The sequence below is a fragment of the Borostomias antarcticus genome (assembly GCF_949987555.1).
Source record: "Borostomias antarcticus genome assembly, chromosome: 4".
Lineage (NCBI taxonomy): Eukaryota > Metazoa > Chordata > Actinopteri > Stomiiformes > Stomiidae > Borostomias > Borostomias antarcticus.
In genome coordinates, this window is record NC_140237.1 from 29934346 (window position 1) to 29949742 (window position 15397).

Consider the following 15397-nt stretch of genomic DNA (forward strand, 5'->3'; position numbering starts at 1 on the left):
ACTACTAGGTCTCCAGTTACATTTCCCTCAACCTGGAGACTGCGCAGTCTGCTCACTTACTGTGGGGAGAGCAGCATGGAAAGTGCATAGCAAGCAAAGTGAGTTCACTGAGCTGGGATGCAGGATGTCCCGCTGAGGAAAAAGTAACATAACAGAAGAGGCTCAGGGTGTGAGGACTGCTGCCCAGAGAGCACGGATATTTTACCCCGACGGATACCCAACGACTCCTTATCGGGCAAATATGGGGGTTCTAACGATGTTTAGTTCTCGACACATTGTTCTCAAAGTGTTTTTGATACAGTTCATCGCTTTTCAGAAAACCTACGCTGCCCCATCGCCCATTATTAAGTTTCCTGGAGACGATAGTCCTAAAACGGACAAAGATGTTGCACTGGTAAGATTTTTTTTTTCTTTATTGGTTTTAGGAAAGTATGTGCTCTTTGACTCTAGTTATCTGCAATTAAATAGCCTATGAACTGGATTAGAATTGTACGCCCCCCTCTTTACTGACTATAATTTGGATATCAAAGAAATAATAAATAATAGATAGTAGCCTAACAGGCTTTGATGATGTCTGAAGGACAAAACTGACGGAAATTATGAGTATAAACTAGGCTATACGTATCTGGTGTGGTTCCATTGTGCAAAACACATTTTGATATGCATGCATGGGATAAGTGAAAACATATACATGATTTTCTTTTGTCTGCGTAGCACTACCTGAACAAGTTCTATGGATGCCCACAAGACAGATGTAACCTCATGGTGCTCAAGGACACTCTGAAGAAAATGCAGAAGTTCTTTTCCCTGCAAGAGACTGGACAGATCGACCCCCAGACCGTGGAGATCATGAAGAAGCCTCGCTGTGGTGTTCCAGATGTAGCCAATTACAACTTCTTCCACAGGAAACCCATGTGGCAAAAGCATGACATCACCTACAGGTCAGGGACCATGGCATGACCTTAGAGCCTTTTTTTTTTTTTAAGAAACTGATCATGTTGTATCAGTCACATCCATTGTTCTGCCACAGGCTATGTTTCTTGATGGTATTCAACCCTTTACTGGGCACAGAAATCCCCCAAATCCTTCTCTTGTTTGTACTAGGAGATGATAAAAACTATGCACCTACCTCCCACATACTGCCATCCCCACCCACGCATTATTCAACATTCTTGCAGTGTGTTTGATATTTCTGTGTCCGTGACCTCTCCGACTCACTGTTTGTACCATATTTAAAAAGGGAAGAGAGAAAGCTAATGAAAACATGTTGGCTGTGCTAAGGAATGCACAAACAGACCCTTTATAGGGTTTAGTGGCTGGGCTCTCTCAGAAAGCATTTTCACTAGATGACTCACAGGCTGTTATCCCTGTCCTCGTGTCTACTGTGGTCTCAAGAAAAGACAGTGGGGCACTTTTTTTTTATTGCCATTGTCCTTAATAAGCAGAGTTTTTTGGCTAAAAATGCAAAAATATTTGATTCACATACAATTAAATTTCCACTTAATTTCTTCCACTTATTCCCAAGTAGACGTTTAGCCCAAGTACTGTAATCAGCAACTTCTTTCTCAAGGTTAATATTTCCCCTCACAGGATTTTAGGACACACCCCTGATCTGGACGAGGAGACTATAGATGATGCCTTCTTCAGAGCCTTCAAAGTGTGGAGTGATGTCACCCCACTCAAGTTCACCCGCATCATGGATGGAGAGGCTGACATCATGGTCAATTTCGGCCGCAACGGTATTACATAAACCCTCTTTTTCTTCCCAAGCAGACAGATTTAAAGCAAGTATAGACCCTTTCAATGGAACCAATGGTCACTAGGGCCACGACTTCTTGGTATTATTGTTTTGAATATGAGTATTCCGTGAAATGGTCAATACGAAACTTCTATGTTCCAGTTCCACTGAGGCTGACCAGACCCAAATAAGAACACAGAAATAGAAGCCGCTCTCTGGTCTAACTGTGGTCAAGAACAGAGCCAAATGTCATGTTTTTAGAAGACCGTCCCATGCACCAAAACTAGACTTCATGGCTTCCATTTCTTGGTAAACTGGTGTGGATTGTGGTCTTTCTTTCGAGATGTTATCTGAACCACTTCAGCCAAAGTGACCAGTAGACAATCACTCACACCCTGACCTCAGGTCTGTCTGGCCCTAGCCAACCTAGTCTGGGAGCAACTCAGTAATGACACACAAACACAGCCTAGTCAACATAGAGGAGTGCAGGGTTTTTAATGTGTTGACTCATCATCCAGCCTGCATCATCACTTTAGTTGACGTGTCATCACTTTACTTGAGTTTATTCCAGACATCATTCCACTCCCCCTCAGCCTTTAATCCACTGTTGTGTGCATACTGTACGGTCCTGTGTACAGAGCACGGTGATGGTTACCCCTTCGATGGTAAGGACGGTCTCTTGGCCCATGCCTTCGCACCTGGACCAGGCATCGGAGGAGACTCCCACTTTGACGACGATGAGCAGTGGACCCTGGGAGATGGCCAAGGTACTGTACTTCAAAATCTGACTAGGATAGGAGCCGAATAGTAGCCTTTCACAATCCTGATTTGCCCCGTCTTCCTATTGTCCATTCCAGTGAGTAATGTTATCTGTCTTTTTGCTGACTGAACTCTATTCATCATACATAAACTGCTTTGGTCTGCAGTGGTAAAGGTGAAGTTTGGCAACGCCGATGGGGAGTTCTGCAAGTTCCCCTTCCTGTTTATGGGGACGGAGTACAGCAGCTGCACCTCTCAAGGTCGTGACGATGGCTTCTTGTGGTGCTCCACAACCTACAACTTTGACGAGGACAGCAAATACGGCTTCTGCCCCCACGAGTGTGAGTTTGAGCCAACATTTGTTGAGGGCGACTGCAAACATAGTGTTTGGAATGTAAAAAGGCATGGATTTTGCACTTTGAAAACCTTCTTTTAAACGCGTAGCTGTATCTTTAAACGGTTTATTTTGTCATGGCTATGAGCTGTTAGAGATGGGAGAGTTTATGATTCATCGTAGCTCTGTTGATCTTGGCCATAGAAGAAGTGAGTAAGATGGCATGCAGGCAAACTGTTGTTGTCTGGAACTGAAGATGGAATATTTCCATTCCTGGTCCGCTTTAAAACCCAGAGCCTCGTCAATGGTTGTTGTTTGTCTTTTTACGTTGCTGTTCATGGTACTTAGAAGGATCATCGAACACAAAGCCCCCATTCACAGAAATCAAACGCAGTGTGAAGTGTACATAATTTACGAAATTCCTCCTACGAAATTCCCTTGTTTTGGGTATGTGTGCGTTCCAGTGCTGTTCACTCTGGGCGGAAATGCAGAGGGAGCTCCCTGCAAGTTCCCCTTCACCTTCCAGGGGACCAAGTACGAAGGCTGCACCACCGAGGGTCGCGACGACGGCTACCGCTGGTGCGCCACCACCGAAGACTACGACCGCGACAAGACGTACGGGTTCTGCCCAGAGACCGGTGGGTACCCGGGTATTAGAGCAACTTCCAAATAGGGATGAGACGGTATGGATTTTTGCGTTACGGTAGGGTACAGGTACGGTATCTAGTTACACGGTACGGTTTACGGTATATCACAGTATACGGCATTTCACCTCCCCAACACACACAAAAAAAAGAAAGTATTTTACTTTGAAGGAACTACAGTGCAACACATGATGGAAAATACACACTATTGTAATTAAGCTCAGTTTATTAATAGCAAGCTTATATTAAATTACAAAATTAACTGTTGCAAGCAACTTGAAATGTATAGTTTCAGCAGTGCATTATTGTGTAATACCGTAAACGTAATACCGTAAACACAGAGAATGTCACGGTTCTAATACTGTGGACATTTTAAACCGCAGTTCACGGTTTTACGGTATACCGTCTCATCCCTACTTTAAAAATAGCTTACTTACTCCCGTTTGGTTCATTGGAATGCGCCCGGGCTGACGCGCATAGACAGTAATCAACTTACGAAGTTCACTCTTTTGTTGAGTTTATTTTTATTTGTCATCTCACATCAATTTGTTTTCCTTCAGCATGTAAAGGCAGATCAGAGATCAGGCAGTAAAAGAACACAAAGAATTCAAATTAAGCTGTCTACAGCAGTCAAAAAAACGTGTCGCTACCAAACCAAAGAACCCCGCATCTCAACCAGCCGTGCCATTAAGTAACAGGTGATAGCAATTGCTCCCTTATTAACATAAATTGATAAATTACCATTCAATCAACTCCTTACTTCATGTTTCATGTTCACTCAGACAGTAAACAATAATCCGTTACTCATTTAATCTTTTGGCTATGCATATTTGAAAGTAGATTCAAACACTGATATCAATATTTTCTTGTATTTTCATCAAATCTAAACCATAAATTTGGCTCTAACACCATGTTACCATAGGCCTTAGCCATAGCAACATGTTAGCCCCTAGCAGTTAAATTTTACTCGCGTCCCAAAACAAAACATTTTGGTACTTTAGTGTGTCCGTGTCAGTTTGTGCATGCGAAGTGTGTGTAAGCGAGCGAGCGTGTAAGCGAGCGAGCGTGTAAGCGCACGCTTGCCGCGCATCCGTGCGTCTGTCCGTTTATCTATCAAGCTGTGTGCGCAACGCCTTTGTGTGTATCGGTCCGCAAGAATGTTCCAGACCTGTGGTTTTCAATTCTTGCAAGCAGCAGTCTCCCGAAAGGCTGTTAAAGTATTTTACTGTGTACTGGGGGGGGGGGGTATTTTCCATTGTGTCAGTGGGGCTGGCTGAGGGGCTGGGGGCGGGGCGGAGAGGAGGGGAGGGGAGAGGGATCTGCTGCTCTGAGGCTGCTGGAGCTGTCATCTGGTTTTAATTGGCTGGGAATGCAGTCACACAGCGTAGCCGAGTGTGCCAGCGCCCAATCAGAATGGACCAACCAAAAAAACAACAACACAAGAGCTAATGCTAAAAACAAAGGCGAGATCGAGGGATTTTTACTACTGGTATTTCTACAGTGAATGGAGTTGATCTTCCTACTTGCTCGTACGAATCAGCGAGCTAGTGACAAGAAGAGGACAGCGCTGTGAGGGAGTGGCAGGAGGCGGGGCTTTGAGGGTGCGGGAGGAGGCGGGGCGGTGAGGGAGCGGGAGGAGGCGGGGCTGTGAGGGAGCGTGAGGAGGCGGGGCTGTGAGGGAGTGGGAGGAGGCGGGGCTTTGAGGGAGCGGGAGGAGGCGGGGCTGTGAGGGAGTGGGAGGAGGCGGGGCTTTGAGGGAGCGGGAGGAGGCGGGGCTGTGAGGGAGTGGGAGGAGGCAGAGCTACGGTGGCGCCCGTGCCGACTCGTTGTCGGAGAGAGAGGGAGAAAGTACGAGCAGCTGGTATCGATCGTGTGCCTACTGAAACCGTTTCAAATATTCAGAATCGATATGTATTGAAAAATCTATATTTTTGACAACACCTTTGTTTTAGGATTTGTTTGCACTTGATCCACTAGTGTGACTGAGGCTGAAGGGAATCTAGATGGGTCAAGTTTGCATTTCGCAAAATCCGTCCGCTTCATACTAGCGATGAGTTCTTCAAGCACTACACCCTTGATTCCCCTACTAGCACACTGTGGCCTACTAGCACCAGGATGTGAGTCTAGTTGTGAGGTGTGTGCTGGGGTCATAGACATATACGTAACAAACCCTGTTTATTTTATCAAGAATTAAGAGTTAATATTCTAATCCTGTGACACGTACACCTACAGCCATGTCAACAGTGGGAGGGAATGCTGAGGGAAGTCCCTGCGTCTTCCCCTTCACCTTCCAGAGCGCGTCGTATGACGCTTGCACCTCCTCCGGCCGCAGTGACGGCAAGATGTGGTGCGCCGCTACCAAGAGCTACGACGACGACCGCAAGTGGGGCTTCTGTCCTGACCAAGGTACCGTACAGGCACTCAAGCATTCACTACCCGTGGAAATTATTTGATTCCTACATTTGAACAGTGTGTAGGCGTGTGTGTGTGTGGCGTGTTTGTTTATGTGTGTGTGTGTGCATGTCTGTGTGTGTATGAGTGTGTGTGTTTGTGTGTGTGTGTGTGTGTGTGTGTGTGTGCATGTCTGTGTGTGTTTGTGTGTGTGTGTGTGTGTGCCATTACTCTTGGTTGTGATTTGAGGATCTCTCACGCCTGTGGTCATGCTGTGGTCATGCAGGCTACAGCTTGTTCCTGGTCGCGGCCCACGAGTTTGGCCATGCTCTGGGCTTGGAGCACTCTCAGGACCCAGGGGCTCTGATGGCCCCCATCTACACCTACACCAAGGACTTCAGGCTGTCCAACGACGACATCAAAGGAATCCAGGAGCTCTATGGTGAGGTCACAGTAGAGATGGAACGGTGTGAAAATCTCTATATCACGATTATAGTGACCAAAATGATCACGGTTATCAGTATTATCGCGGTATTGTAAAATGTGCGGAAATTTTTCTCCAACTACCGATACACACACTCTAATAATTTCACCGAGTTTTATATTGAAAACCACAAATAAAATTAGCAGCACTATGCACTTTTTTTGCATTAAGATTAAAATAATACGTGTTTGAGACTGTTGCTAAACACTTTTTTAATGATAAAATGATCACGATAAATGTAATCAAATTTAATCACGGTTTATCATTATAGCGGTTATCGTTACATCCATAGGTCACAGGGACCCTCACGACCAGCAAGGATCTGGAACTAAAGCCCAGTCCAGAAGGCCCTGGAGATATCACACGTTTGCTCATATTGAATGATACAGATCTCTCTATCAGAAGACTATGCTGACCATCCTACCCCTCTCTCTCTATCTCTCTCTCTCTCTCTCTCTCTCTCTCTCAGGTGTTTCTACCGACAAGCCTGTGTCCCCCACGCAGGGTCCCGTCACGCCCATGGACATCTGTAAAGAGCCCGTAGTCTTTGATGCCGTGACCCAGATCAGGGGAGAGACTTTCTTCTTCAAGGACAGGTAAATCAACAATGCAGCATGCTTTATTTTGTAATATGGAAGGCTTTGAACTGGATCGGATTTTAATTTGGGAATAAAGGCTGTATAAATAGGCTGCTCTTGAATACAAAATGGTATGGCCCATCTAAGCTCCACAGAAAACATGCAGCGAGACCACCAGCAAATGTTCTTATTTGTGGGGTTGTGGTTCGGGTCAGCGAAGCTAAGCAGAGTCCACTAGTTAGATTTCACAATCCAAAACAATTTCACCACAAACAATGGCTGGTTGGACATGGGGCTAAGTTTATACTCAGTTGTTTTGATTAAGAGGGTGTAGTTTCAGTTTGTAGGAGACCTAATGTCTGTTCTGTGCTGTGATAATTACACAGCTGTGGAATATTTGGCAGCCAGATACAAAACCCTCACACCCGTACCAACCATGGCGAACCAAAATGGCTGCCAATCATTTTCAGTAAACCGATCTCTTCTACCCTCAGTGCACTGCACTGTGAGGAAGCTTGTGTTTGGATTGGCTAATGTAGTGTAGAAGAGGAGAGGTTTTCTATATCACTCTATCGGATCTGTTGTTGAGAAAGCGCTGTGGTCCAGCCTAAGCCCTGCATGACTCATTGTGCTTCCCAGGCATGGACATGGACTCTCTCACCACAACCGCTGAACGTTGTTCAGGACAAATTATTTTAACCCAAACAACGGTGAGCAGTTGGATATTTCTTGGCAATCCCCAGACATTCCCGCAGTATAGATCCTGCTCCTCTAGTTGTGAGCTGGGCATTACTGTATATATCTGTATATCTGTCATCGGTGTTTCAGGAGCACATCCAATGCAAACAGGTCAGTTGGCCTCCTTTACTCAAAAGAGTGCAGTCATTTAGTTTGCCTGGCTTCACCCCCCTCCTGTCCCCAGTTCCCAACCCACGAACCTGAGTTAGGAGGTGAAAGAAACCACCCGCATATCCTCCCTACAAATCCTGCTTTAATTCAGAAGTAAGTCGTCTGTGGCTGCGGCTCCCCATTCATTAACACAGACCAGCACTGGGACTCAGGCTGAACGGGGCCCAGTGTACTAGGCTGAACGGGCCCAGTGTACTAGGCTGAACAGGGCCCAGTGTACTAGGCTGAACAGGGCCCAGTGTACTAGGCTGTCTATGAGGAGCTTTGGTCTTCACTGGGACTCAGACTGAACAGGGCCCAGTGTACTAGGCTGAACGGGGCCCAGTGTACTAGGCTGAACAGGGCCCAGTGTACTAGGCTGTCTATGAGGAGCTTTGGTCTTCACTGGGACTCAGACTGAACAGGGCCCAGTGTACTAGGCTGAACAGGGCCCAGTGTACTAGGCTGAACGGGGCCCAGTGTACTAGGCTGAACGGGGCCCAGTGTACTAGACTGAACGGGGCCCAGTGTACTAGGCTGAACGGGGCCCAGTGTACTAGGCTGAACGGGGCCCAGTGTACTAGGCTGAACGGGGCCCAGTGTACTAGGCTGAACGGGGCCCAGTGTACTAGGCTGTCTATGAGGAGCTTTGGTCTTCACTGGGACTCAGACTGAACAGGGCCCAGTGTACTAGGCTGAACAGGGCCCAGTGTACTAGGCTGAACGGGGCCCAGTGTACTAGGCTGAACGGGGCCCAGTGTACTAGACTGAACGGGGCCCAGTGTACTAGGCTGAACGGGGCCCAGTGTACTAGGCTGAACGGGGCCCAGTGTACTAGACTGAACGGGGCCCAGTGTACTAGGCTGAACGGGGCCCAGTGTACTAGGCTGAACGGGGCCCAGTGTACTAGGCTGAACGGGGCCCAGTGTACTAGGCTGAACGGGGCCCAGTGTACTAGGCTGAACGGGGCCCAGTGTACTAGGCTGAACGGGGCCCAGTGTACTAGGCTGTCTATGAGGAGCCCCGGTCATAGGAGGAGCAATTGTGAGATTGTGGGAGTACGTAGGTAGGGAACTTTATTAATCCCCTAGGGGAAATTGTAGGCCCTATATCCAAACATTTACCATGTCTTAGGAGCAGTCGTGGGAGTAGCTAGGGAACTTTATTAATCCCCTAGGGGAAATTGTAGGCCCTGTATCCAAACATGTATCATCATTGAGGACGATTTTAAATCATATCTGAGGTCCTGGAGAACTGTTGTCTTTTCACATCCACCCCTCTGTCTGAGTGGAAATGTCATAATGGAATATTTATGGAAAAGTTAAGATAACAAAACAAATAACTGCATGACATTATGCTCCTCGGGACACTTTCGGCTGCGTCTACTATTTCAGCGGTGGTGATTACTCCAGTTCTCAGTTATGCACAGCTGGTCCTGGGTCAGCAGATGTTATATGGATCAGGACCGCTAGTGAAGAGAGAGGAAGACTCGAGTCACAATGCAAAACGACGACCCCGTAGGTGCGTGTGTGTCACGGCAGACCCCTCAGACCGAACGGGGTTTTTGAAAAAGCGACCGTAACGGCCGGGCGATCCTCACGGAGAGGTCAAGCTGACGCGAGGGTTGTTCAGGTTGTTGTTCCGCAGAGCTAGGGTACAGCATGAGCAAACATGTCCACGTCAGTTTAAAGAGGGGCTGTGTCAGCTGGGTTAGGGGTGAGGGTTAGTTGAGGTCGTGGGAATCCCTCTCTTGCCCCGGGCAACGGTGTTGACGGTTAGCAGATCTGAACACGGTGGGTGGGATGAGTAAGAAGTGTCGCCGTTTGTTTTTTTCGCTGAGCTCAGCAAAAGGTGTGGCGTCTGTAGGCTGATCCACAGAGCAACACCCCAAAAAAACACATGTTCCAATGGCCACATTGGCTCTGGACAATGGATGGATGGATGGATGGATGGATGGATGGATGGATGGATGGATGGATGGAGGGATGGAGGGAGGGAGGGAGGGAGGGAGGGAGGGAGGGAGGGAGGGAGGGAGGGGCAGACAGACAGACAGACAGACAGACAGACAGACAGACAGACAGATAGATAGATAGATAGATAGATAGATAGATAGATAGATAGATAGATAGATAGATAGATAGATAGATAGATACTATATTGATCCCCCAGGGGGTAATTTGGCATTTCATCAGTTCAAAATTACAGAAAGGTTGGAAAGAAAAGAAACACTAGATACAGAGTAACAAAAAAGACTAGATAAGGGGGGGTAGAGCGATATCAGGGACTATATACATTATGTACAGTAACTGCACAGTATAGAATACAATAGGATAATAATATGTACCTACATCTATTGTTAGTATAAATATAGCTATACAATAGGATATGGGATGAGAATGTACTGTATACAGTAAGACATTATAATCTATCGTATTCCTAGTTGTATCATATCCTGTGTAAACACCTGCTTTGGGGGTAAGGGTGGTTGTAAGATGTATTAACAGGTTGTTGTTGTTTTTTCTCAAATGGCCATATCTGCATTGTTTTACTAAGTCATTATCAGGATGGCTGTTTTCTATCATTTAAATATTTAGCTCTTTGTAAAATAGGTCAGTGGAAAAGAGTTGGAAAGCTTCTGTTGTTGCGCAGCTGCGCGTTGGAAATCCAGGCAAGATGGGTCTTGTTCCGCTGGCGTCGGCAGCCCCGGCGCTAACGAGAACCAGATGCTCATGAATCAGGCCATTGTAGCTGGCTGGCCCGCTCCCTCTCATCCTTCCCCCTCTCTCTCCTTCTCTCTCTCTCTCTCTCCTCTCTCTCTCTCTCTCTCTCTCTCTTACCCCCTTGCTCACGACCCCTCACTCTTCCCTCTTTACCCTATCTCTCTCTCTTCTGTCTCTCTCTCTTCTATCTCTCTCTCTTCTGTCTCTCTCTCTTCTATCTCTCTCTCTATCCTACTCCCATTCTGTCATTTGGATCTCCCGTCTTACAGGTTCCTGTTCAGGTCAGTCAACTTCAGAGCCAAGCCCAGCGGCCCCATGCTAGTGGGCACCTACTGGCCCGACCTGCCGGCCAAGATAGACGCTGCCTATGAGAACACACACGAGGAGAAGACCGTCTTCTTTGCAGGTAGTGTTTGGTTTACTAGTCAACGCTGACTAGCAACTGTAGGAGTGCACCAAACAACCCCATGCATTTAGATCCTGCGAAGGCCCTCCCAATCTTGATGGAGTCGTTTGAGAATGCGTCACTTTCCTCAAAATGACATAAGTCTAATATTAACATAAGTATGGTGGCCAAGCCCACTTAGTGTGTGGTTTGGACATTCTGGCCATTGTAGACTGTAGTTATTAGTGGTTTATAATGCATGCCTTGCATCGTGACGCCATGACATTCTCCCTCGGTACAGTAGATTTCGATGGGACACTGAAACGAGAGCTTCTCCTGCACATGTTTTCTCTTTACGGAGGTTTAGGCTTGACCATGAAAAATGACCTATTGTCCATCGTCCAGCCCTCAGAAAAGTTAAAGCTATGTCATTTCTGTAATTGCTTATCCAGGTCTCTCCCTCCAGATTTTGTAAATTGTCATTGTAAAGTCATTGTTGACATGTAAAGCCATTGTTTTATCTATCAACATATTGAAAGCTGAACAGATTAAACATTGAATATAATGTAATAATAAGGTGATACTATAAGGTTCATGAGAGTATGTTCTGTATTATATGTAGGATAATCTCTCGCTTATTTGTAGCTTGATGGGTGCATGCATATTTTATCTGTCCCTTCTCTTGTCTCCTCTAGGCAATGAGATGTGGATCTACAAAGGAGCTGATGTAGAGAAAGGATATCCCAGGAGGATCACCCACCTGGGCTTGCCCACCGACCTGGAACACATCGACGCAGCCTTCTCCTTCAGGAAGAGCAGGAAGACCTACCTGTTCGCCGGAGACAAGTTCTGGAGGTGAGCCCTAGTGTCTGATCCGCGCCGGGCTCGTAATGATGACGTCACCAGGTGTTACAGTATGATCAGCCATGTCTGGTTGTAATACACAGTAGGTCTTTAGTATAAAAATGTGCACAGGGCTGTAAATGGGTCACCACAGCTGGGGGGGGGGGGGGGGTCGGGGTACAGTTTGAGGGGTTTGTTTAACTCTTTCCTGAACTCTCATGATAATAATAATCTCGTTGTCGGTCCACAGGTACAATGAGGAGAAGAAGAAGATGGACATGGGCTTCCCCAAGCTGATCGCCGACTCCTGGAATGGCATCCCAGACGCCATAGACTCTGCCTTCAGTCTGCATGGCATTGGTAAGTCACACTTAAGAGCCCACTGGGAAGGAGCAAAGCAGTGTTTTAGCATGTGTAAGTTAGCCTAGCCCACAGCATGTTAGTCTGGCTGCTGCTGTTTGCGCTGCAGCACACTAGCGGCTGCCGTTGGACATTCCTGGTAGTTAGAGCCCCGCCCAGACTAGCCAGGCAGCCAGCGACTCATTAGATGTGGCACCTCGCCAACAATAACAACGGTCCGGATCAACCGTAACGCATCCCGTTAGTCCGGGTGAGGTCACCTTTCCATGGCGGAACGTCTAAGAAAGGTCAGATCTGAGGCAGGGGGACAGAGGCGGGAGGGAGTACATGTCAGGAACTATAAGGTGGTCTTGAAGTTTACATCTATGGCAGGGAACCCGTTTTCATTCACTGCAGCCCACCCCATTGGTAGGGGAGTTCACTCTGTGCTTCCCCACACTGAGAAAACAGTGCTCGATAGAGCCGGTCTATGCTAGTTTACAGAGGTGCCTCTGTCCGCTTGCTAATTAGCCTGCTCTCAGAGAAGAAGGTGGTGCAGCTTCTAGGCCGCCGGCGCCTGATTGGGTCTTACCACTGAGGAGGCTGCTTACATCATCATCGTCTTCTCTTCTGCCCCCAATAGACTTGTAGACTACAAGTGTATTCCATGGATGTGATGGACTGTAACATTTTCGCACTAGTTAGAACGTTCAAAGATCAAAAAGCTGACAAGAAACATTGGCACTCAAGGTTGCTCCTGGAGATTTTGTGTATTTTGTGTGTACGGTATTGAGGTAAGCTATTCATGTATTCTACAGATTACAGCTACTTCTTCAAAGGCTCCCACTACTTCAAGCTGGATGACAGCAGCCTGAAGATTGTCAAGCTGGGCGAAATTACAAAGGACTGGCTGGGTTGCTAAGCAACCGCGAGACGCATGTCTGTCGGCTCGCCCTGTGCTGACCCCTGACCCCGCGAGGGCCCTGCCACGTCCCCGCACACAGCAGAGGTCACTACAGTACACATAGTAGCGGCACTCCAGCCCTGACAATACACACGCTCTCTCCGGACTGATCTACCATCCAGCCTGTATAACCAGCCCCTAGCTCGGTAGAGGGGCACCTGGGAACCTTCTACATAGGCCGAACATAGGCAACTGGATTGTGTATTATATTACGGTGTGATATTATCAGTTTATTTGTTATGCTGATGCAGATTTCCTCTGATCGTACCCCCTGTTTTTTATTAGAATCTCAGACATCAGGTATGTCCACTGCACAGAGGCAGGCAGTGTTGTACTGTAAGATAGTACGTTTTATACAAATTTGATTCACAAGGGCTGTTTCGCATCATATGAAGAATGAATGTTTGACCTACATCTACTGTTATGTCCACAATGTACAGAGTTAATCTTGAGATGGACCTAAATGTAACAGCCAACATTATCATATTTTTGTGGAAGACGTTTGAAAAGATCAATTTGCACAATGTGTCTGAACAGATAATGGTGCTTATAGAAATTGCTTATTTGCATGATCCTATATTTTATACATTTATGTATGTTCAGACTACTTCCATTATGTTTTGGACAACACAAATAAGTATTTATAGGCATACATTATTCTTCAAATAGCGTTAGCACTTTGTATAGGATTATACAGGGGAACTGCACAATGTCATGGCACCTCCATTTTGTTTTTGTATCTAGTTTCACTGATGGTACAGAAAGATTAAGGGCACAGGCTGCCTAGAGGCTGTAGGCCTATCTGGTTTGTTGCATGATGGAGTCATGACAAGAAAGTACCACAATAGTATTGTTTGATAATCTTTTGTACTAAAGTTGCTCATTTCCATTTGATTTAACACTTACAATCCTTGTTTTTGATTTGTATGTTTTTATGCTTTGTGCACTTTGTCATTCTCTGTTGTTAAAGAATAAAGATGGATGGTCATATATCAGACACATTGAGGAAAACACTGTGTGTGAAGAAGAAAAGACAGCCAAGGATGCCTGGTTTTCAAGGCCCAGGTACTGTATCAAGCAGGCATGCCTTCGTCTTTCATACAGCGACACTTGTTGGGGGTAACAACAAATGTAATGGAATAGCGCCATCTTATGGTATTCTGCTTGAATTGCCTTTTTGGATTCATAAACAAATCAATTGGGCACCTCACCACACTCTATCCTTGCCAAAAGAAATGGAGCCGAAAAGTGAGACTTATTCAGTAGAACTAGGTGAAACCTACAGTACCTTATTTCGATTACCGTAATTTGCCTCTAAATGATGTTGCCATTGTTTTATTCAATATAGCGTGAATGAAATGATCTAATGTCACCATAGACATAGACCTAGTCTACGTTTTATTTTATCTCCAGGAATAGCTGGCGTAGAGCTCTGAAAACCAGACTGGGCGAGCCTACCTCTGCTGAGCCCTCCCTCTACCACGGCTCCTTCTGGGCTCTGGTCTCAGTGTGAAGGCCTCTTTCAGTGCACTGTTGAAACGCTGACTGGCCTAATCATTGTAAATTGCCAGGTATAAGTATAGCAGGTATAATTAAGCAGCAGCGCATATTTGGTGTCCTGGCTTGGGTCCACCCAGGCACCAACACGCAACAGTCACACCTGTACTACCTATGGAAGATGAGTGGCCCATTAATCCTTATTGTGATTAGCATGGTAACAAACACAGCAGCTCAGCAGGATTCTCTCTAAAATATCCTCTGGGGGATGCGGGAGCTGATGGACATAATATGTATGTTGTTTATATGAATATATGTATTATTTATAATATAAATAATACATATAAATATAAATTTTATATGGAATAGACTACATATGTAAATATATTTACATATACTGATATTTACTAGCCTGGCTTCGCAAACCTGATCACGTGATCTCTCGTGATTAGGGTCACAAAGCCCAAAGTGGATATCAGTATATTTAAATGTATTTACAATTTACATTCCATATATGTCAAAAATATATATTCATAAACAACAACATATAAATATATATATAAAAACGTAAAAATGCATACCATAATAGCTGAGTGAATATCTGTGGATATGTTCTTTTTAAGAGCAAAATGTTACTTCTTATATAAAAGGTGGGGGGCTACAACTGTAGCGCCTTCATCAGGAGAAGCCGGGATTTGAACCGCCAACCCTACGATCATTGGACGACCCGCTCAACGCTCAACCGAGCTACTGTGGGGGGCAACTGTAGTAACCAATATTGACCAGATCTAAAACTAGACTGAAAAATACAATTTCTACACAGTAAGAGCTGG

The 15397-nt window shown here is 46.0% G+C and overlaps 1 protein-coding gene across 1 annotated transcript; it reads left to right on the plus strand.

The window, feature by feature from the left end:
* Positions 1 to 205: 205 nt before the first annotated feature.
* On the plus strand, positions 206 to 13025 carry mmp2 (matrix metallopeptidase 2; the record flags this gene model as incomplete). The annotated part of the gene is made up of 13 exons (XM_084437060.1): positions 206 to 394; positions 715 to 941; positions 1591 to 1739; positions 2377 to 2505; positions 2665 to 2838; positions 3296 to 3469; positions 5708 to 5881; positions 6153 to 6308; positions 6820 to 6946; positions 10806 to 10942; positions 11617 to 11776; positions 12015 to 12124; positions 12922 to 13025. The coding sequence occupies exons 1-13, from the start codon at positions 242 to 244 to the stop codon at positions 13023 to 13025; spliced, it is 1974 nt and encodes a 657-aa protein (XP_084293186.1). The 5' UTR covers positions 206 to 241.
* Between the last annotated feature and the right edge of the window lie 2372 nt (positions 13026 to 15397).